General features: G+C 30.7%; 1 protein-coding gene across 2 annotated transcripts; it reads left to right on the forward strand.

Moving 5' to 3' along the window:
• Window positions 1-682: 682 nt before the first annotated feature.
• LOC112710481 (jasmonate ZIM domain-containing protein 1) lies at window positions 683-3626 on the forward strand. 2 transcript variants are annotated; one of them, XM_025762715.3, is made up of 5 exons: window positions 683-1376; window positions 1788-1911; window positions 2512-2762; window positions 2965-3022; window positions 3211-3626. In XM_025762715.3, the coding sequence occupies exons 1-5, from the start codon at window positions 1214-1216 to the stop codon at window positions 3380-3382; spliced, it is 768 nt and encodes a 255-aa protein (XP_025618500.1). In that variant the 5' UTR covers window positions 683-1213; the 3' UTR covers window positions 3383-3626. The 2 variants fall into 2 exon arrangements, with proteins under 2 accessions (XP_025618500.1, XP_025618501.1); XM_025762716.3 differs by having other exon boundaries at window positions 790-1376; window positions 1791-1911.
• Window positions 3627-22016: the final 18390 nt, after the last annotated feature.

A 22016-nucleotide genomic window follows, 5' to 3' on the forward strand; every position in this document is an offset into this window, starting at 1 on the left:
TAAAAAAATTTTAAAGAATTATTCTATCGGGTATGTAATTGTGAAAATAGAAACAAACAATAATAAAAATAGCATGTCATTACATCAAGTAATCATGAAACTATATAACAATTACATTTAAGGCAGGCAAGAGAATATAAGCATAACATTCATCCATAATACTCGAACAACAAGAATAATGAAATCGACAAATAACGTGTTGAACGTTATGCAACGTGAGTTAGTAAAACAAATGGGACATATAATTCCAATATATATATATATATATATATATATTCTTAAAAAGAGTATTAAAAAATTATTTTGAGTACATTTTTATAAGTATAATTAGAAAAATAAAACTTTTTCAATTTTAAAATTTGATAATTTTATATTAAATAAAAAATTTTGTTTTTTTTTTCCTTATGAATAGCCAAAAATTTTTTAAAAAATGAATTTTGTTTAGATTTTTTGATAAATAAATCTTCTTAATTTTTTTAATTATTCTATTAAGTATAATCTTTCGTTATATATTCTTTAAATAAAACCAAAAAAATATAAAAAATATTAATAATAAAATATCACACTTAACAAAATAATTAAATAAAAAATTAAGAAGATATTTTTTTGACTTTTGCATGCATCTTTTATAAATAAATTTGTGAATTTTATGAATAAAAATATCAATTTATTCTTTAAAAATGGCATTCATATTGGTGTCCTCAACAGTGTACCAAATGGGCCCCAAAGAAATAAATCATCCGTGATTTTTCCTCCTCCATTAACGCTACGCAACGGCCTGTAGTCGGTATTCTAAAGGCCACTCTTACTTGTTTCTATTTATTTTTCTGTATTCGTGGGACTTTCCACTAGCCAATTTAGAGGCGTGAGAGTTTGAGGTAACAGATTCGCGTTCCTTCTTCTTTTTTGCCACACAAAAAACACGTGCTTCAAACCAAAAATAATATTAAAATGTTTTGAATAAAAAAGAATTGGAATTTTTCCAAAATAATAATTAATCAGAAAGATAAAGACCACATGGTCTTCCCCCTCCTTCTCAGACCAAAGCAGATTCAACGAACATGCTCCTGAAACTGCAAGACTCTTCCATATTCTCTCCCTTGTTCACCCTCCCAAGCTTCTAATCATGAACAGAATAGAGTCTACCAATTGAAAAAATCAAATAGATCGATATAATTTCACACGCAATCATCCAACAAATTCTCTTGAAAAAATGTCAAATTTCCCTGATGCGGTGGCCGATGGCCGGAGGTCCGGCAAGGCACCGGAGAAGTCCAATTTTTCTCAGACTTGCAGCCTCTTGAGCCAGTTCTTGAAGGAGAAGCGTACTTCTGGAGCTTCCACTCTCGGAGTTGGTTCTAAAATGGAGCCTAGAGGTACGAAATTTTTTTTTGCTTTTGGTTCTTTTTTTTTTTCAAATTTTTTTTATTTTTATCCTTGCAATATTTTTCAGTGATGAAGTACACACCGACTTTATTTTTGCTCAGACACTTCTATTTAATTAATTTTTTTCCTGGTCAAATTATTTAATTGGTGCTTTGGTATATATTTGTTTATATTAAGGTTGAGAATTGGAGGAAGACAGATACAATTTGATTTATAGAAAGATATAATTCGTCAAATTTCCCGCTGCACTTTTTACCTTCTTACCTAACTGATTGATGTTGTTACTTGTATGATTCTAAAAAAGGAAAAATAAAAAAATAAAAAAGTTTCTGAAATTGGCTTTAAAATTTGCTCATGAGCTTACTGTAATGGATTTTTAATTTTTTCCCCCTGAAATTCAGTAGGTACCAAGGATTTTCTAGCCAGTATTCATAATTCAGATGGAGCTTTGAGACTAAATTCTGCGGCTATGGATTCCCTTCCCCAGCTTGTGGAAAATCCCTGCATCAAGAAGTCTAATATTAGGTGTGTGTGGAAAATTTTAATTTCTGCGATTTTTGTTCTTTAGCAAATATGATAATTGGAAATAAAGAAGAAGCAAAAAGTAGGTTTATTCTCCGTCGAATCTGAGAATGATCAGTTACCTCTCATAGCTTGAGCTCTATGAAATTATCTAGATGCCATTTCAAAGAGTGGCGAAATGATATTTAGGTGAAAAATGGTGATAAGTTGATATTTTCTTTTCTGAAGGTTTTCAAGGGGAAAAAAGAAACTCACTACATTTTTATACCTAGCTTGCTAGATCTGTTGGGTTCATGAGCTTGACTCCTAAAGTCCAAGCGCTATGAAATTAGAGAAAAAAATTTGATGAGAATTGGTTCCAACGAAAGGAGGAGGGATAAAAATTTGATGGATATCAAAGTTTTTTATCTGTGAAAAAAACAAGCTCAAAATGGAAGGAAGGCACAGTGTGATAAATTTTCATACCCACTTTGTTCAGATGGCTACTCAATGAAAAATTAGGAGCATGACTATTACCTCTCCCCAATTTGATCATGTACCTATTTTAGTTCTAACTTCTAAGCATCATGGTCTTAAAAGAATTCTTCTGTCCTCTTATTGTAGGTCATTGGAACCTGAAACTCCACAATTGACTATATTCTATTCCGGAAAAATGTTGGTATTTGATGCCTTTCCACCAGACAAGGCCACAGAGGTAATGGAGTTAGCCACCAAGTTAGCCTCGAACAGTTCCATTGTCGAACAAAGCCAGCCCAGTGCTTCGGTTGCGACTGAAAATTTGAGTAAAGACAAAGTGCCGCAGACAAATAATGCCTCTGAAACTCCTAGGCCAGGAAAGCAAGCTGTTGGTTCCGGTATGAATAAAGAAACTGAACAGCCAACATTTAGGCTTTGTTTGGTTCGCGTTTTTATTTTCAAAATTTTCTCTTTTTCCTTCACGAGATGCTAAAAGTGAAAACTGAAAATGAGAACGCAAACCAAACACACCTTTATTTTTTCTCAATCATGTTCTCTGTGTTGAGACACTAATATGGGTTCCAACTTCTGTATAAGTAGATATGAGGTATCCAAGGAGAGCTTCACTTGTAAAATTCCTTGAGAAGAGAAAAGAAAGGTAACTTTTAGGAATTAGATTTATATTTACCATATTTATTTTTGGGTTAAATAATCAAATTATTTTTTTACCCCTCTATAAATTAGCAATTTTATAGAGTGAAATTGGTTTCCATTAATCATCATCAAATGTACAAATCAACTATGAGATGAGTGAGTCTTATAAGTTGTGCTTTGAATTGTTGCCAGGGTCATTGCTAGAGGACCTTACCAAGTAAACAACCCAAATCCCAAGCCTGAGGGTAGCAGTTCCGGCGGCGAACCTTACCCGGTAAACAGCCCGAATTCGAAGCACGAGGAAGGCAGTTCAGGGGTTGTACCTGAAGATCAGTCCTCCAAACACTTTGACCTTAACTCATAGTGGCATAGCTCATGGTGAATTTAGGTTATACTGAGAGACTTGGACAGCCAAAAGCTCCTCCTAACTACATGATTATAGTCCTTTTGCCGGTTATTGGGGGCCTTTATACATATATATATATTTATAATATAAATCTGTATCTATTGTTTTCATCAGTTAGGTCCAATGTCCTGGACCAAACCAGAAAAGAAAATTAGTTTTTTATTGTTACCCGAGATTGATTTAGTTCAGAAAATTTCAAGTATTTGTGTGCATTATTCCATCATTTTTTACTGAAGGCAAGTTCTTTTCTTTTTCATGTGCTCTTGTTTCTAAGAGGGATCTTCTTATAAGCAGAGTGATTTTTCCCTCGTGAAAAAAAAAAAAATCATAAAAGTTAAAATAATACAGGAGGGTAATTTGGAAAATTAATGCAAAAAGAGTAATATGCGTTTTTAATACACTTAAACGCGTTTTTTAAGTGTATTAATTTCTTCAATGGAACGCGTTTTTAATGTCTTAATTTATCTTTTAATCATCTACCTTTTTAATATTTAAATAAATAAAAATTTGATATGCATAATATTTTTAGAAAATATTAAAAAAATAAAAAATTCAAAAATTTCTTTGTTAAGAGAAGAGAATGAAGGCTAAGTTTTTTTATATTTTTATAATATTATAATACACTTTAAATATTAATATTTAACCAAAATATTATCTTCAACTCTATATTAAAAATAATTTCTGGAGAAGAAACTACTATTGTTATTATTTTTCAAAACTTGTATACATTTGTATTCTTAACTTAGTAATTGATTCACTTAAAAAGGAATAAAAAGAATACACTTGAAAAGAATATATACTACCAATTGGGAGTAGACGAAATTACGTTAAGAATAATGATTGAAAATTTTAATTTATATTTATAATTATCTTTTTAATACTTTAAATATAAAATAAAATAAATATATATGTTATATTTTAAAAATATTTAAAAATAAAAAATTAATTTTTTATTTAAGAATTAAAAAGATAATAAAAAAGATTAGTTTACACTTTGAAATAGTCAGAGATTATATTCCATTATAACGAAACGTGATACATGAGGAGAAATTAGGGTCACCGACGACGAAAATGCATGTCTTTTGTTTTGTCGCACATGTGGAGGGAAGGAGGTTGGAGATTGGCATCGACCTAACCCTGTTGTTTCGTGGCAATGTCTTAAGTCTTATCCTCTTGTTATATTAGATTTTAGGTTTAATTATTTTCTAAGTTTTTATAACTTTATTAAATTTTTAATTAAATTTTTATATTTTTTAATTAAATTTTTATATTATATTAAATTTTATAATTAAATTTTTATCATAATAAAAATTATTAAAATTAATTATAAAAAATATTTAATCAAATGTTAAATATATTTATTTTATTTAATAAAATATTTCGTTAATTCTAATATTTTTGTTATGACAGAAACTTAATTACAAAATCTAATATGGTATAAAAATTTAATTAAAAATAAAAATATAAAAATTTAATTAAAAATTCAATAAAATTATAAAGACTCACAAAATAATTAAACCTAAATTTTACTATTACAGAGTAACGATAACTCTATAATTAATCTGGTATATATTTCATATATTTTTTAATTTAAAAAAATCAAAATAAATAAAATATTATATGAAATTTACAATTAATTTAATAATAATGAAGTAGATGTGAAAAAGAAAAAAAAAACTATGAACATTAATGTTTTTTACAATTTAATAGACACATACATATCAATCAAATAAATAAAATACAAAATGCCAACAACATACACGTTTTAAAAAAGAGTATTTTTCTTTGCACACATAGACTAATGTGTGTTTGAGATATCTATTAAATTTAACATTTAGGTGGAAATGAAAAAATAACAATCACAAGCTAATTAAAACTTAAATTTAATATATTAATAGTATAAAATATTTTATATTATTATTATTTAATTAAATTATTGGATTTACATGCCTATCTAAAGAAAATGAGTTTATTTAATTTTCTAACATGCACGAAAATAAATATATTTTGATAAAATTCTTTTATACTAAACTTAGGGATGAATCTATTAATATAGTTGAGGGACACTTGCTCCATTAATATTTAGAAAAAAATTATATATATGTATATATATTGGATTTTTAAATAAAAAATGAATTCAATATTTATAGATATAGATACGAGTTTAAAAATTGGGAAAATTAATCCCAAAGACCACTAACAAGGGCTGATTTTTTTCTATATGGAAACAAGAAATGTGAAGTGCAATGAAATGGAAGAATGGAAAGAAATTTTACTGGTATGATATCCGAATAAAACGTAAATTACGTTTTACAAATTTCAATAGTTTATTTTTTTTGTTTAAACTAACAAAGTTTTAAAAATTTAAAGTTTTTAATTTTTTTTAAATTTTTTGGCTCAAATGCATCTGCGTTTTATGGATGAACAAAACTTTTTTTTTAAAACAATAAATGCAGCTTACGTTTTTTGGGCTGTCAAATTTTATTTTTGAAGGGCGCAAAACGCAACCTGCATTTTTCAGATGTCAGAAACTTTGTTTTGGAAATCATAAAATATAAGTTGCGTTTTTTTGAAAAAAAAATATTTTAATCCAGCTTGTTGCCTATATATGATCCGGAGTTTATTTGGAGTCCCTCACTTCACTCCTTCTCTTATTCCTCGCTCTTCCATATGTGTTAGAGTTGTGAGCTTTTTTTTTGACAGTTTTCTGTGTCAAAAACGTCGAGTTAGGTAAGGTTGAAATTATGGAAGGTGTTACAAATTTGCGAGTATATTATAATGGAGAGATTATACCCAACACACACGAAGGAGTAACTTTTGTTTGTGAATATCCGTTTTCATTTGTTATTTCATGCACCATGAATTTTGTAGAGTTGCAAAACGGTCTTTGTGATAACATACAAAGTTATATTTCGAAAAGGGTGAGCAATATTTTATACAGGAATCCTGTACAAGTATTTGATGGACTGATACAGTTTCAAATAATGTTCATCACTGACGACGCAAGTATGCAACAGAAGTTCTATATTTATCAACAAATCCGATTTTCACGTGCCGATGATAGAGTTGTACGTGGAGTTCGAACAGCAGTCAGGGCTGGACACAGTTGGCAAGGAGGTCAATATTGATGAGCTCAGGGATATAGATTAGGAGGAAGATAACAACGACGGTGAAGAGGAGTTCGAAGCCAACTACGAAGTTGACGACGAAAACGATGACGGAGACTTGGCATGCAATCCGACGGTACAAAATGAAGCGGAGGCGATTGTAAGCCAGCACCCCTTTGGTGTTCCGTCTTTTATGCGGACTCTAGATCTCGAAGCCACGCCCCAGAATTTTCTGTGTATGCGAATATCGGTATGTTATGATTATTAATTCAATTTTGCCACCAGTGTGCATTTTAGGGTCTCTGCACCACCAGACCCATGCAATATTAACCTTCCCCAAAACGTGATCTTGTGGACCAGGCTCCTGACCAAAACACGCAATGCAGTTCTCCACCAAAAACTGGTGACTGCTGTCTGATCTACCCGTAAGGGCCTCCCCATTGATCGGGAGACCAAAAATATAGCTCACATCTTCCAGCATCACTGTCACTTCACCGACCGGAAGATGAAATGTGTGAGTCTCCAGCCTCCAGGGTTCCTCCAAGGCACTCAACAGTGCAGAATGACCTCTCATTTCGCTTACTCACGAAACAAGTTGAAACCTAGTTAATGCCAATACCGCTGCAGCTACCTCCTTAAAGGTATTTGGCGGATCAAGTTTTCTGGACAATAAATTCCTGATAACCTGCAAAAAAATATTTAAATTCTATATAATATCAGTTAATAATTTATTCAAAAAATATATTAACTATTAATTTTGTATTATTAAAAAATGCATAACAACTTATTATTATCATTATTATTATTATTATTTTTGTCATTATCCTAAATAGTATTTTATTATTATATTAATAAAAAAACATTAATAAATTATTAAAAAATAATTAACATTTATTTAATTAACAGTATTATTTATTTATTTATTATTAGAAAATAACAATAATTTATTATTATTGTCCTAAACACTACTATTATAAAAATAACTTATTCTCACCGTTATAACCAGTATTATAATATACTAATCATAATAATAATTACTTAAATATAATATAACAATAATAACAATAATAATAACCATTAATTATATTATTATTATCTTAAACGGTATTTTATTAATAAACAATATTACTTATTATTAAAAAATATTAAAAAATTATTAAAAAATAATAATTTTTTTAATTAAACATTGTAAAAAAACCGTTTGCTAAACAGTATTATTATTATTACACAGTATTATTATTAAAAAATATTAATAAATTATTCTCATTATAATACTCACTACTAGATAATAATAATAATAATAATAATAATAATAATAATAATAATAATAATAATAATAATAATAATAATAATAATAATAACGTCACTGATAATAATAATAATATAACAGTAATAAAAATATTAAATCGTAATGAGAAATAAATAATAATATAATATTAGTATTAATAATATTAATAACCACAATACAACTAATTACAACATAAATAAATAAAATTCGAATAAATATATATATTCATCTTTAAATATTTAAAAAATTATTTATTCATTAAGGATGAACCAAATACTCAATAATATGTTCTTCCGGTTTGGTAGCACTATTTTTCCTTCTTGCACTTAGGGCTGGAAGTGAGTCAAGCCAGCTCATAAGCTAGCTCGAGCTCGACTCATTAATAGCTCAATAAGCTAAGCTCGTGAGCTAGTGAGTCAAGTTTGAGCTTGAAATTGAGCTCATAAATTAAATAAGCCGAGCTTGAGTTTGGATAAGCTCAGCTCATTAGCTTGTGAGCTAACTCGATTATATATATATATATATATATATATATATATATATATATATATATATATATATATATATATATATATATATCTTAATTATTTAAAATTTTTATATTTATTTGTTACACATAATTTTGATGTAGGACATAAATAAAAATGTATAATTTATTGATAGATAATAATATATAAAATTTATCTTTTTAAATATTTTTTAAAATATATAAGTTATAATTTATTGATATAGAATTATAGATTATGTATTTATGTTTCTATTATTTGAGCCAGCTCGTGAGCTCGAGCCAGCTCGTGAGCTTTCGGTGAGTCGAGCTTGAGCTTAAGAAATAGGCTCAATTGTTAATGAGTTGAGCCGTGAGCCAAGCTCAATTTTTGTGAGCCGAACTTGAGCTTGATCTAGCTCAACTCAGCTCGGTTCACTTCCAACCCTAGTTGCACCGTATGCTTCTTCTTCTCTCACACTTTCTTTCTTCACTCTTAATCCTCTTCACTCTAGCTTCCCCACTCAGGTTCAACTCTTTCTCAGCGTAGCTTACTTCGTTTTTTTACTTTAATTTGCTCCCCTAGCTATCTGTATTTTGGCTTTTAAGGACCCAAATGAACACCCTCCATAACACGTGTCGCGCATGCAGTTAGGAACACTGCAAAACGTCACCTCTGTTTGGCTCTGCAAGACTGACAAATGCAACCTGTATTTTGCCTTGCCCAATGCTGGTCAAAACCTGCTCCTCTCAGCATGCAAGCCACGTTTCGCAACCTGGTTTTCTTCCCAACCCAATCGCAACCTGTGTTTTACAGCAGCTTCAGATTTTTGTTTTTATCGCCTGCAAAACATTACCTACGTTTTGCAGGTCACTGAACAACGCAGATCTACATTTGTGAACAACTCACCATACATACATATTCAAATTTATCACCATTATTATATCCATAACTAAATTAATTTCTGACTAACAAGAGATAACTATTAAAAAAAGACTAATTACATCCAAATTGTTTTAAAAGATCAATTTAAATAAATTTAAAAAAAAAAATTAAATAATAATTTTAAATAGACAATAATATCCTTAACCAATCTATAACAATAAAAAAATATCAAAAAAATTAAGAACATTAATTCAAAATTTTTTAATTCCCACATCCCTAAATTCAATAACTAAATTTTTTATATTCTTTTATCAATGTTATAATATCTAAATATTACTCATCTAACTCTCTAATGCTATTTATACTTAAAAATAAAGGATCAATTAAAGGAATTTATTGAGAAAAAAAAAGAAAAATCACCAATTAACAAAGCAGACTTTTGCGGCGACGGCCTAGTTTAGAGTCTCTTGGAATAATTTTTCTTATACAAATTCATTTTGCCTTGGGATTTTGTTATGGTTATTCTTTGAATTATCCTTGATTGAGTTTGATATGTGATGCCTTTCTTGTGAAGAAAAATTTAAAATTAAAATTACAGAAAAAATAAGATGAATAATGAACTGAAACTAAAAAATTGTTTGATATTTAAAATATCATTAGAAATTGACTAATAGCGTTATTGTCCTTTTAAAACAATACGCTAATCGTTCTTTATAAATTTTATTTAAATAAATTCTTTTTAATAATAATAATAATGATATAATTGTTCTTCTTTATTAATTAGCTTTTATTAACAGTCTTTTTTGCTAATTTTTCGTTAAAAATTTATATTTATCCATGGTCTTACATATTTCGTACACACAAAAATGATTTTTTTAACAATATATCTCGTCTTTAATGAGGAGGAGATATATTAAAAAATTTAATAACGTATCATGTATGTAAACAGAATATGTTTTCAATTATCATACGCTCATATCTCATTTTTATTAAAGACATAATACGTTTATTTTTATCTCGTACTTACAGAGATTAAGATATGTATTTAAATATTCTGTTAGCTGTACACGCATGATAAGTACAAGACAAAAAGTTTCAGCTATATAAAGAGCTTATTTATGTTTATTGCCTTACAAATCTCATTTCAATTCTCTTCTTATATTCTCTCAACATGTCTAGTAGCGAGTATATTGTTGTGAGCGTTTATGAAAATGGTTATATTAGATATATTAACGAAGAAATTGTGTTTGAATCTTCCAATCCCATATTATTTCGAACTCTTCAAATCGATACTCTTAAGGCACTAAAGAATTTGATATTAACGAAGATGGGAGTTCTGGGGTCGAAAGGAGGTTAGGAGGACTGGGTATAGGTTACTCGCAATTTTGGCAAATCAATTATTTAAATTCAAGCTTTTTTGGGAGAATCTTAGCACAACATGTTGTGGAGCTCTATGTTGAGGTTTATGAGAGTGGTAGTGATGGAGCCAGTCCATCTACATCTGCAACATTAGAACTACCAATTGTTGTATCTCCACTGCATTATATGACACCAAGCGAACATATGGAGGAAGACTCTAAGTCAGATGAGAAATATATCGTTGAGATTGAAGAGTACTTTGATAGCTCTAAGGATGACAAGTTTGTAGTAGATATTCCGTTAAGATATAATTTTTTGCTACCTGCACTATTTTTTCTGATGAGCCTATCTAGTGTGTCTAGTCACTATTACACACTGAACCTTGGTACAATGGAAGAGGATCCACTTTGGGGGATTGGTGGAGTATGAGATGATTACAACTTGGATGGAATGTTGAGTTTAGGGTGGGGCCACTGATTTAGGAGTAGGAAAGCCGTGTATATGGGATGAAAAATTATAATATTTGGTAGGTTGTGGAGTACTGGGTTATTAAGTCCAATTATCCGAAATACTATTGTTGATGCAAGCTGAGTTCAGCTAGGTGTCCTTGGAACATACGCATGAGACAAAATCTTGGCTATTGGTAAGTGATGAATTTGGATCCTCTAAATTTTAAATTTTTACTCTAGAGGGTAAAGTATGATCTCTCACCCTTGAATGGTTTCTCTCTCATATTTTCTCTTAGTCCCACCTATGAAATAAATGGTGAGAGATCACACTTTACCCTCTAAAGTGAAATTTAAAATTTAGAGGATCCAAATCTGGTAAGTGATTAGTCGCTCTTTTTTTCTCAATTATATTTTAGATATTTATGATTAAATTCTATGTTTGTAATGATGTTGTACTTTAGGGAGGTTCGTAAGTTTGGTGGACCTCATACTTGTGTAACACTAACGAAGTCTATAGACCATGTCTAGCTAGATAACACGGTGATAAGTGGAGTCATCATGCCTATCATCTAAGTCAACTTTTAAGTATTCATTCTGGTACTGCAAAGTATTGTGCAATATATTTATCACTTCAAGCCTTCTTATCGAAAAGTGTGGTTAGGAAAATAGAAGGCAATTGTGATGACATATGATGATTAGGAAGAATCATATAACAAGGTCCCTAAACTTTTGCAAGCCCTGCAACAGTGCCTCCCAAGAACGATTACCGATATCTAGGTTGTTCCGTACTATGAGGGTGATTTGCTTGACCAGGATTCAAGTTAGTATGATAAGATTTTTTTAGCATTCCTACAATGCATTGAGGCACTCAAGTACTACTAGTCATTTGCTTCTATCGACGAAACTTGTCTGTATGGGAAGTATGGGGTTGTTTTGCTCATGGCTATTGTACAAGATGGTAACTCGAACATTTTTTCTATTGCATTTGCAATCGTAGAGTTCAAATTGACTGATTCATGAGCATTCATTTTAGAAATCTGAGGTGGCATGTCACCTCACAAAAGGACCTATTTGTAATCTCTGACCAGTCAAAAGCTATCTGTGCCGCTCTCAATGCCGAAGAAAATGGATGGCGTCCACCGAGTGCTTAGTAGCATACTATATCTGTCACATGGCATAAAACTTCATGGCCCATTTTAAGTATGCCGAAGAAACATGGTAGCTTATAAATGTGGTGTGATCACCAAATCAAAGTTAGTCGAGAACAGTACATGATCATTTTAAGTAGAATGTTTTGGTTGAGGGTAAAAATCGCTTTAGGGAGGACATTTGGTTGCAACACTACAGTGAGATCATAGCCATAGTCATATAGCCACCAATCTATCTGAGTGCATCAATATATATTGAAGAAAACTAGATACTTGCCAATTGCGATGACTGTCTAGGCCACTTATGAAAGGTTATAACCACTGTGGATTTAAAATGGTTAATAGGCACAAGCCCAACATGCAGGTGGGCAACGGTTTTCACATCGTCTCCTTATAACTGTGGAAAAGAGTAGGAAATTACTACTGAAGATGTAAGTTATATACTGTGATCAAAAGATCATGTGTTTTTAGTGTGGAGGAGCTTGAGCCGCTGGAGGGGGGAGTTAGAGAAAAATGTTAGGATATCTTAGTTTGTAGATCCCCAGGTAGAAAATTGTGGTATGTCCAACTCAAAACCAGAGGGAGGCATCCAACTATGTATGCGGTATCCCGATCAGCCGCACTGCTGAGGGATGTATACATGCACGCCAACACAACTAACCCCCAAGACAACCTCCTGCAAATGTTAAAGTCGCTAGCAGGGAAGCCACTGAAGATGAACAAGGCTGTTGGAGTTGATCGTCATCAAATACCCCCAAATCAACATAATGATGTAGCCTCGGGCTACGGCTACGTGTGATGATTAGCATCAGTAGAAATATCTTGCATCCTTTGTCTTAATAATGTCATTTTAATGCCAAAGACTTTCTTCCTGGCCTCGTGCTACTGGGTTGGCATGGTTCTCAATAGCTCTTCTACCCAATCTCATGTCGGATGCTGATGGTAGGTTTGGATATCTATCAAGCACCCATCAATTGGATGCTCGTTTGTACGCAATTCCAGGTGATAGGTTATATCTTGGAGTATAATCATACACCCACACACAAAACTTTCCAAACACTCCAAATCTCTCCAAATATTATAAAAAAATTTCGAAAACACATAAATGACAAAATGAGGAACTGCAACTCATTCCAACACGATATATTTAGAATCTCCATTTAATGTATTTCGTTTGCGGTATCATATCCTCACTACAAACAAGGTATATTCAGTGCAGATTTCATGTCTTATCCCATTTGCACATGGGATACACTTTCATCACGTTTTTACTTATCTTGTTTTTTTTAGACATGAGATACATTCTTAATGAACTCCTGATCTGTGTATATAAAATAAATAATAAAGAGAAAAACGTAAATTTTTTCTGTGTTTATATCCATAAATATATGATTTTTTATGTATGCCTCTATTATAATATTGTATTTATTTTACATTAAAATAAAAATGAATTTATTAAATTTTGTTTTAAAAAAATTAACTTTATAATAAAGTTTGATGTCCTACAAAAATAAAATTATCCACTAATTTGATCTAATAATAAGATAAATAAATAAAATAAATTATATAATAAATTGAATCAATAAAAAATAAACAAATAATTATATGAATTTTTTGACACCGTTTAATTAGTCAATTCACTAACCCTAATTTTATATGTTTTTGAGCTTTTATTTTTTACTCTATTTTTGGCACATTAAATAATAAATTAGAGAATTTTTACTACATATTATTTTGATGATTAATTCTTAAAATATTAAATTGAATAGTAGTCTTTTTTTTTCCCAGGAAATATCTTTGTTCTTTCTTATAGCAACTATATTGGTAGAAGAATTTTTTTTCCGTATAAACAAATAGTGGTTACATTCATAAAAATATTTTTATATAAAAATAATATTGTAAATTGTTATATGATTTAATTAAATATATTTAATAAAATATATTAAATTATTTAACAAATTACAATATCATCTTCATATAAAGATGTTTTTGTAGAAGTAATCACCTAAATAAACACATATTTAACATTGCATTTAGATAAGAAATAAATAATTTAATAAAAAGATAATTTATTTTTCATGTTACAAAAAACGACGAGAAAAATGTAAAGTTAAATTATACAGTTGATTTCTATATTTTTACTGAAATTGCAAATTGGTTCCTACATTTTAAAAGTTTATAATTAGGTCCCTAAAAAAAATTAAATTTTGTAATTTAGTTCCCACCGTTCAAACAATGTTTGATTTAACAGAATATTCGTTAGCATATTCGCTATTTTAAACATGTGAGTTGCACGTGTTTGACAGTAGGGACTAATTTGCAATTTTATTAGTAAAAGTATAGGAACCAACTGTATAATTTAACCATTTGAAAATAACTGAAAACTCCCTAAGCTATCTAAATCCATCCCACCCCTCCCTAGCTCTCTCACTCTCACTTTTTCATTTTCTAAAATAACACCTCACCTTTCACCCCACTCCACCGTCCACCGTCCTGCGTTTTGCCATTACATTATCACCAAACCCAACCCTCCATCCCTCCACTGTCCACCCTCCACCGTCCACCTGCCACCACCTCAAGTTCCTCCTCCTCCTCCTCTTCATTGAGCTGCTGGTTGACCTGCTCCTCCTCCTCAGAACTCGAACAACTGTAGATGGCTTTGTCGAAAGATATTTATGGCTTCGCAGGCCTCGCCATGGAACAAAAACTCTTCTAAAAAACACATGACATTAGTGATTTTTGTGTTTGGTCAGAAACAGAAATTAGTGACAACAGGAGACAAAGAGACACGACCAGAGATGCTACCGTGGAGAGGCTGAAAAATTGCATCGTTGTTGTAACGGTTAACGATGTTCTTGGCCATAGAAACCTTCTTTTGTTTTCTGAGAGAACATCCATTATCCTTCTCTATCTTCATCCTCTTGTTCGTCAAATTCTCTAAGCTAAGGGATTTAATCTAACTAAGAAACCACCAACGAATTGCTTTGCAACTTAAAGAATACGGCGCCTCACAAGCGGCAACCATGGCACACAGTAGAAGAGGCGCGACGAAACGATGAACTGGGTTGTGATGGTTGTGTTGGGGATGGATCTTGTCTGGGTCGGATTTTTTTTGAGTGTGTTGGTCTGATTCACTTTTCAAAACAGTACCCACCCCAGCGTTCTTTGTCTTTCACCTCGGCTCATCGTTGCTATGCCGGATCCACCGCATCTATGCTCACGAGTCCCTCTCCTCCTCCTGGGTTCTGCTTTTATATTATCAGAATTGTTTTTATTTTTTTAACTATTCGGTTATTGGATTATAATATGTTGATTTGTTGCTGTTTTTATATGATTGTAGTAAATTAAACTACTATTTTTATGTTAATTTGTAGAAAAAGTGAAAGAAGGAAGAAAAAAAAAAGGAAAAAAAAGGAATAATAGAAGAAGGGGATATTATGATAAATGTGCATTTTTTTACGGTAAATGTCATTAGGAACCTAATTACAAAATTATATTTTATACAATGATTTAATTACAAATTTTTTAAATAGAGAGACTAATTTATAATTTCAGTAAAAATATAAAGATTAACTGTGTAATTTAATTAAAATATAATTGTAAATTGTTTTATTATATAATTTGATTAATAATATTAAAATATTTTTATATATTTATATAGTATTTTCTTAATTGTTTTGCATTATGTTTATCTCTCCTGTTGAAAAATGTGTCTTTACGATATATAATGTACGATAAATTTATTATTATTAAATATTTTTATTTAATATATAAAATAACTACATTAAAATTTAAATTTTATAATTTTAATAAAAAAATTTAATTTATAAATTTAATATGTGCCATTAGAACATAAAATAGACAAATTTAAAATAAAACTTTGATTGTGTACTATAATTTTTAATTTGACAAGTTGATGACTAATTCACAAAAATTTATGTGCTAATCAATGAATTATTATATGGGCAAAACCAAATTAAAATCTCAAATTGAATGAGTGGATAACTCAATCAACCCAAATATCCAAAATAAAATTAATATAAAAATCATTGTTTCTTCCACGTTTTTCTGCCTAGTAGTTTCATGGTGTCCCCCTTTCCTTTCTGTTTCCATCGAGCGTCTGTGCGTGGCCCACATCACGCCTCTTTTTTCCCGCACATAAATAATAAATGTTCTATAACTGTTCTATGCTATCTACTCACGTTTTCATTATGTTAGTGTCTCATTTGTTTTTCTCTCTTTTACAGGTGTACAAGTGTAATGGCCAGGGAAAAAAGTAAATGCAAATTTTGTAATTTAATATCCATTTTTATTTTAATATATCAAAATTCATAATAATAATAATTTATGTCAATTTATTATAGAATATAAATTGCAAATATTAATTTTTATTTCCTTATTTTCATTGTATTGATAGAGTAAAAGATAACTTATATGTGAAAATAAGTCACTAATAATAAAATAGCAAAATATTAAGTATTATTATTTATTAAATATATTATCTTTATATTTATAAATACAGTTATCTATATATTTATGTTAGTAATTGATCACAAATATACTCTATTATTTTTCATTTATTACTTATTTCTTGTAAAAAATTAATCACATCTATCTATATATACTACTTTAACTTGTACTCTCAAAAAAGGTTCCTTGAAAGTATGCTTACATTTACTAAATATTTACAATTTTTAATGTATTTAAAAAAAATATTTCTACACATTTCTAGCAATGATAGTATCCATTGTTAATAACTTCTATTTTTTTATGAAATAACAGGAAATATTTACTTTCTATTTTTAAAATCATAATCTCTAAATTATTTTATTAAAATAATAATATAGTTTATATAATTAATAAAACTAATTTAAATTATAGTAAGTTAAATATGATAAAAAGTTTTAAATAATAATAATAAAAAATATTTCCCCCTTTCTCTTCAGAACAAAAATATAAAAATTATAATTTTTAAAAAAGATACGCGACAAAAAATCTCTAACAAAAATAACAGTTTTTTATTTTTTTTTCTATACTGAGAATGTAAAAGGAAAGAAAGAAAAAAGAGAAAAATATATAAAAATATTAAAAATTGTCTAATAACTCAGTTGATTAGAGTATTATATGTCTAATTGTCCATAACACAAAAATCATTAAAAGCAATGGAAGCGTGGTGCATTCATAACCTACTAATTTCTGAAGTAGAACCAAAAATGTTCTAACAGTGCAATTCTTTTCGTGAATTTAGAATAGATTTGTTAACCATTCAAGTGGTCATATTTGATAATGTAAAAATATATTGGGCTTATTGCTATAAGACATTTAAAGATCACACTCAAAGATAGATTAATTGTTCTTATATTAAATTGACAAAATTTTTGGTGTATATATATGTAGAGTATTAAAAATATTTAAATATCCAAAAATATTAAATATTTTTAGTTAATGTATATCTAATAAGTAAATTAAATTAAGTTAATTAAATTAATTACTATTATTGTATTATTGTATGTTTAGAACATTGATGTATTTTAAATATTTTATCTGATTCTAAATAATATATTATTTGATTATTCAAAATGTTAATGTGCGAGTTTGTATTATATTTGCAATTTCATGAATTTGTTTGGTTCATATAATAATGGAATTGTCAAGTTTAATAGACTTAATTATGCTTATTAATTATGCCTAAGACAGACAATATCAAAAATTTCATAGCTAAAAGTTAAAAAATATTCTCAATTAAACATAATTGACAAGTCCATTGTGAACAACCTTATGATAAAACTAACAACTAAAAAATTTGAAGGTCACAATTCATTCATGATATGTGACTGAAATTTTTAATCTAATAGCAAAATTAAAATCAATAGATAAAAATGTGAGTGAGTCTTTTTTAGTTCAATTTATCATGAACTCACTTCCTCCTTATTTTATTCAATTTTTAGTAAATTATAACACTTTTAAAGAAAAATAAAATTTTCAAGAGATTAAGACCATATTGATTTAAAAAGAAGGGAGATTAAAGAAAATAAAAGATCACTCTCTCTATCTCACATTTTAAATTGGATCTAGTAGCAATAAAGATAAGTTGGGTAAAAAGAATAAGAAGGACCATCTTCATTAAAGGTTCATGACGGTAATGTCCAAAAGAAAAATGTACTGAAATATTTTTTTTCTATAACAAGACTAGACATATAAAAAAAAAATTATCCAAAAAGAAAGAAATAGTTCGAAAAAAAGTATTTCTTATGTTTCAACAAGTTTCGAATCAAATCTTGTTGAACTGCTTAATAATACCTGGTGGTTAGAATCTGGTGCAATTACTCATGTGTCACATATTATGCAGGGAATCCTTTCGATCTAATTCATAAGAGAAATTGCAAAACTCTTATATATGGGGAATAGAATGAAGACATGAATTGAAGAAATTGGGACGTATAGATTGATTCTGGACAGTAATTTCTATTTAGATCTAGAAAAGTGTCTTTATGTGTCTGAATGTGTTAGGAATTTAGGTTATGTTTCGAATTTGGACAATATAAATTTTAACTTTAAGATTGAACATGGTGTTTTTTCATTGTATAAACCTGTTTACTATTATGATTATGGTATTTTAGTAAATGGTTTATGGTGCACGAAATTGTGATCACACTTTTCACAACTCTGGTACAACTAATCAGCAAGTGCACTGAGTCGTCCAAGTAATAAAACTTTACGCGAGTAAGGGTCGATCCCACAGAGATTGCCGGCTTGAAGCAAGCTATGGTCATCCTGTAAATCTTAGTCAGGCACATTCAATTGGTTATGAGTTTTGATAATTGAATGATAAATAAGATGTAAATTAAAATAACGGTACTTATGTAATTCATTGGTGGGAATTTCAGATAAGCGTTTGGAGATGCTTTGTTGCTTCTGAACCTCTGCTTAACTATTGTCTTCATCCAATCATGCGTGCTCCCTTCCATGGCAAGCTGTATGTTGGTGGATCACTATTGTCAATGGCTACCATCCGTCCTCTCAGTGAAAATGGTCCAAGTACGGTTTCTGTACGGCTAATCAATTGTCGGATTTCTCGTCTTGGATGAAAAATACCAGGCACAGCTACCGCACGGCTAATCATCTGTCGATTCTCACTTGTGTCGAAATAGGATCTCTCTATCCTTTTGCACACTGTCACTGCGCCCAACATTCGCGAGTTTGAAGCTCGTCACAGTCATCCCTTCCCAGATCCTACTCGGAATACCACAGACAAGGTTTAGACTTTCCAGATCTCAGGAATGCTGCCAATTGATTCTAGCCTATACCACGAAGGTTCTAACCTCGTGGACTCGGTCCGTGGATCAGAGACCCAAGAGACTATACTCCGACTGTTGTCCAATGACTACGTTGAACATCATGTAGACCGCTTGTGGTTGTTAGGCACGCGGATCTTGGCTAAGCGAGTAACGAAGATAGTGGGTGATTGTCATGGGTCACCTCTTCATTCTGACTTAACTGAATTAAGTACGAGAGTATATCTTGGAGAAGAAGTAAGCGTGAATTGAAAGAGAAACAATATTACTTGCATTAATTCATGAAGAACAGCAGAGCTCCGCACCTTAATCTATGAGGTGTAAAAACTCTACCGTTAGAAAATACATAAGAGAAAAAGGTCTAGGCATGACCGAATGGCCAGCCTCCCCAAATGTGAAAAATGGCATAAGCCCCCTAATACAATAGTAAAAAGTGCTATTTATACTAAACTAGTTACTAGGGTTTACAGAAAATAAGTGACTAAGTACAGATAGTGCAGAAATCCACTTCCGGGGCCCACTTGGTGTGTGTTTGGACTGAGCTTTGAAGCTTTCACGTGCATAGGCCTTTTCTGGAGTTAAACACCAGCTTGGATGCCAGTTTGGGCGTTTAACTCCAACTCCGGTGCCAGTTTCAGCATTTTACGCCAGAAAATGGTCTCTGGTGGGCATTTGAACATCAGTTTGGGCCATCAAATCTCGGGCAAAGTATTATACATTGCTGGAAAGTCCAAGATGTCTAATTTCCAACCCAATTGGGAGCGCACCAATTGGGCTTCTGTAGCTCCGTAAAATCCACTTCGAGTGCAGAAGAGTTAGAATCCAACAGCATCTGCAGTCCTTTCTCAGCCTTTGAATCAGACTTTTGCTCAGGTCCCTCAATTTCAGCCAGAAAATACCTGAAATTACAGAAAAACACACAAACTCATAGTAAAGTCCAGAAATGTGAATTTTTCATAAAACTAATAAAAATGTAATAAAAAGTAACTAAAACATACTAAAAACTATGTAAAAACAATGCCAAAAAGCGTATGAATTATCCGCTCATTACAACACCAAACTTAAATTGTTGCTTGTCCCCAAGCAACCAAAAACAAAATAGGATAAACAGAAGGAAATATACAATAAATTTCAAAATATCAATGAAGCTTAGTTCTAATTAGATGAGCGAGACTAGTAACTTTTTGCTTCTGAACAGTTTTGGCATCTCACTTTATCCTTTGAAGTTCAGAATGATTGGCATCCATAGGAACTCAGAATTCAGATAGTGTTATTGACTCTCCTAGTTTAGTTTGTTGATTCTTGAACACAGCTACTTATGAGTCTTGGCCATGACCCTAAGCATCTTGTTTTCCAATATTACCACCGGATACATAAATGCCACAGACACAAAACTGGGTGAACCTTTTCAGATTGTGACTCCTAGAGTCTCCAGTTAGAGGTGTTCAGAGTTCTTAAGCACAATCTTTTTGCTTTGGATCACGACTTTAACCACTTAGTCTCAAGCTTTTCACTTGGACATTCATAACACAAGCACATGGTTAGGGACAGCTTGAATTAGCCGCTTAGGCCAGGATTTTATTCCTTTGGACCCTCCTATCCATTAATGCTCAAAGCCTTGGATCCTTTTTACCCTTGCCTTTTGGTTTAAAGGGCTATTGGCTTTTTCTGCTTGCTTTTTCTTTTTCTTTCTTTTTCTTTATTTTTCGCCATTTTTTTCCGCAAACTTTGTGTTTTTCACTGCTTTTTCTTGCTTCAAGAATCAATTTTATGATTTTTTAGATTATCAATAACATTTCTCTTTTTTCATTATTCTTTCAAGAGCCAACAATTTTAACATTCATAAAATTCACTATCAAAAAATATGCATTGTTCAAGCATTCATTCAGAAAACAAAAAGTATTGCCACAACATCAAAATAATTAAACTATTTTCAAGATAAATTTCAAAATTCATGTACTTCTTGTTCTTTTGCAAATAGAAACATTTTTTATTTAAGAAAGGTGAAAGATTCATGAACATTCATAGCTTTAAGACATAGACACTAAACACTAATGATCATGTAATAAAGATACAAACATAGTCAAAACATAAAGCATAAAAACCGAAAACAGAAGAGAAAATAAACAAGGAGATTAAAGAACGGGTCCACCTTAGTGATGGTTTCTTCTTCTTCCTCTTGAAGAACCAATGGAGTTCTTGAGCTCCTCTATGTCTCTTCCTTACCTTTGTTGCTCCTCTCTCATGGCCTTTTGGTCCTCTCTAATTTCATGGAGGGTGATGGAGTGCTCTTGGTGCTCCACTTTTAGTTGCTCCATGTTGGAACTCAATTCTCCTAAAGAGGTGTTGAGTTGCTCCCAATAGTTGTATGGAGGAAAATGCATCCCTTGAGGCATCTCAGGAATTTCTTGATGAGGGACTTCCTCATGCTCTTGTTGAGGTCCATGAGTGGGCTCTCTTGTTTGCTCCATCCTCTTTCTAGTGATGGGCTTTTTGAGATGAATCTCTCTATCTCCCATGACTCAGAGTTGGAAGCAACTGCCTTTCCTTTCCTCTTCCTAAAGGTTTCTCCGGCC

This window comes from Arachis hypogaea, chromosome 9 (assembly GCF_003086295.3).
Source record: "Arachis hypogaea cultivar Tifrunner chromosome 9, arahy.Tifrunner.gnm2.J5K5, whole genome shotgun sequence".
Classification (NCBI taxonomy): Eukaryota; Viridiplantae; Streptophyta; class Magnoliopsida; order Fabales; family Fabaceae; genus Arachis; species Arachis hypogaea.

Excerpts from the sequence above, each read along its gene's own strand:
- LOC112710481 (XM_025762715.3), top strand. The coding sequence starts at position 1,214 with ATGTCAAATTTCCCTGATGCGGTGGCCGATGGCCGGAGGTCCGGCAAG. Across the intron at positions 1,912-2,511 it reads ATCAAGAAGTCTAATATTAG|GTCATTGGAACCTGAAACTC; the intron begins GTGTGTGTGGAA and ends CTCTTATTGTAG. Across the intron at positions 2,763-2,964 it reads AAAGCAAGCTGTTGGTTCCG|ATATGAGGTATCCAAGGAGA; the intron begins GTATGAATAAAG and ends CTGTATAAGTAG.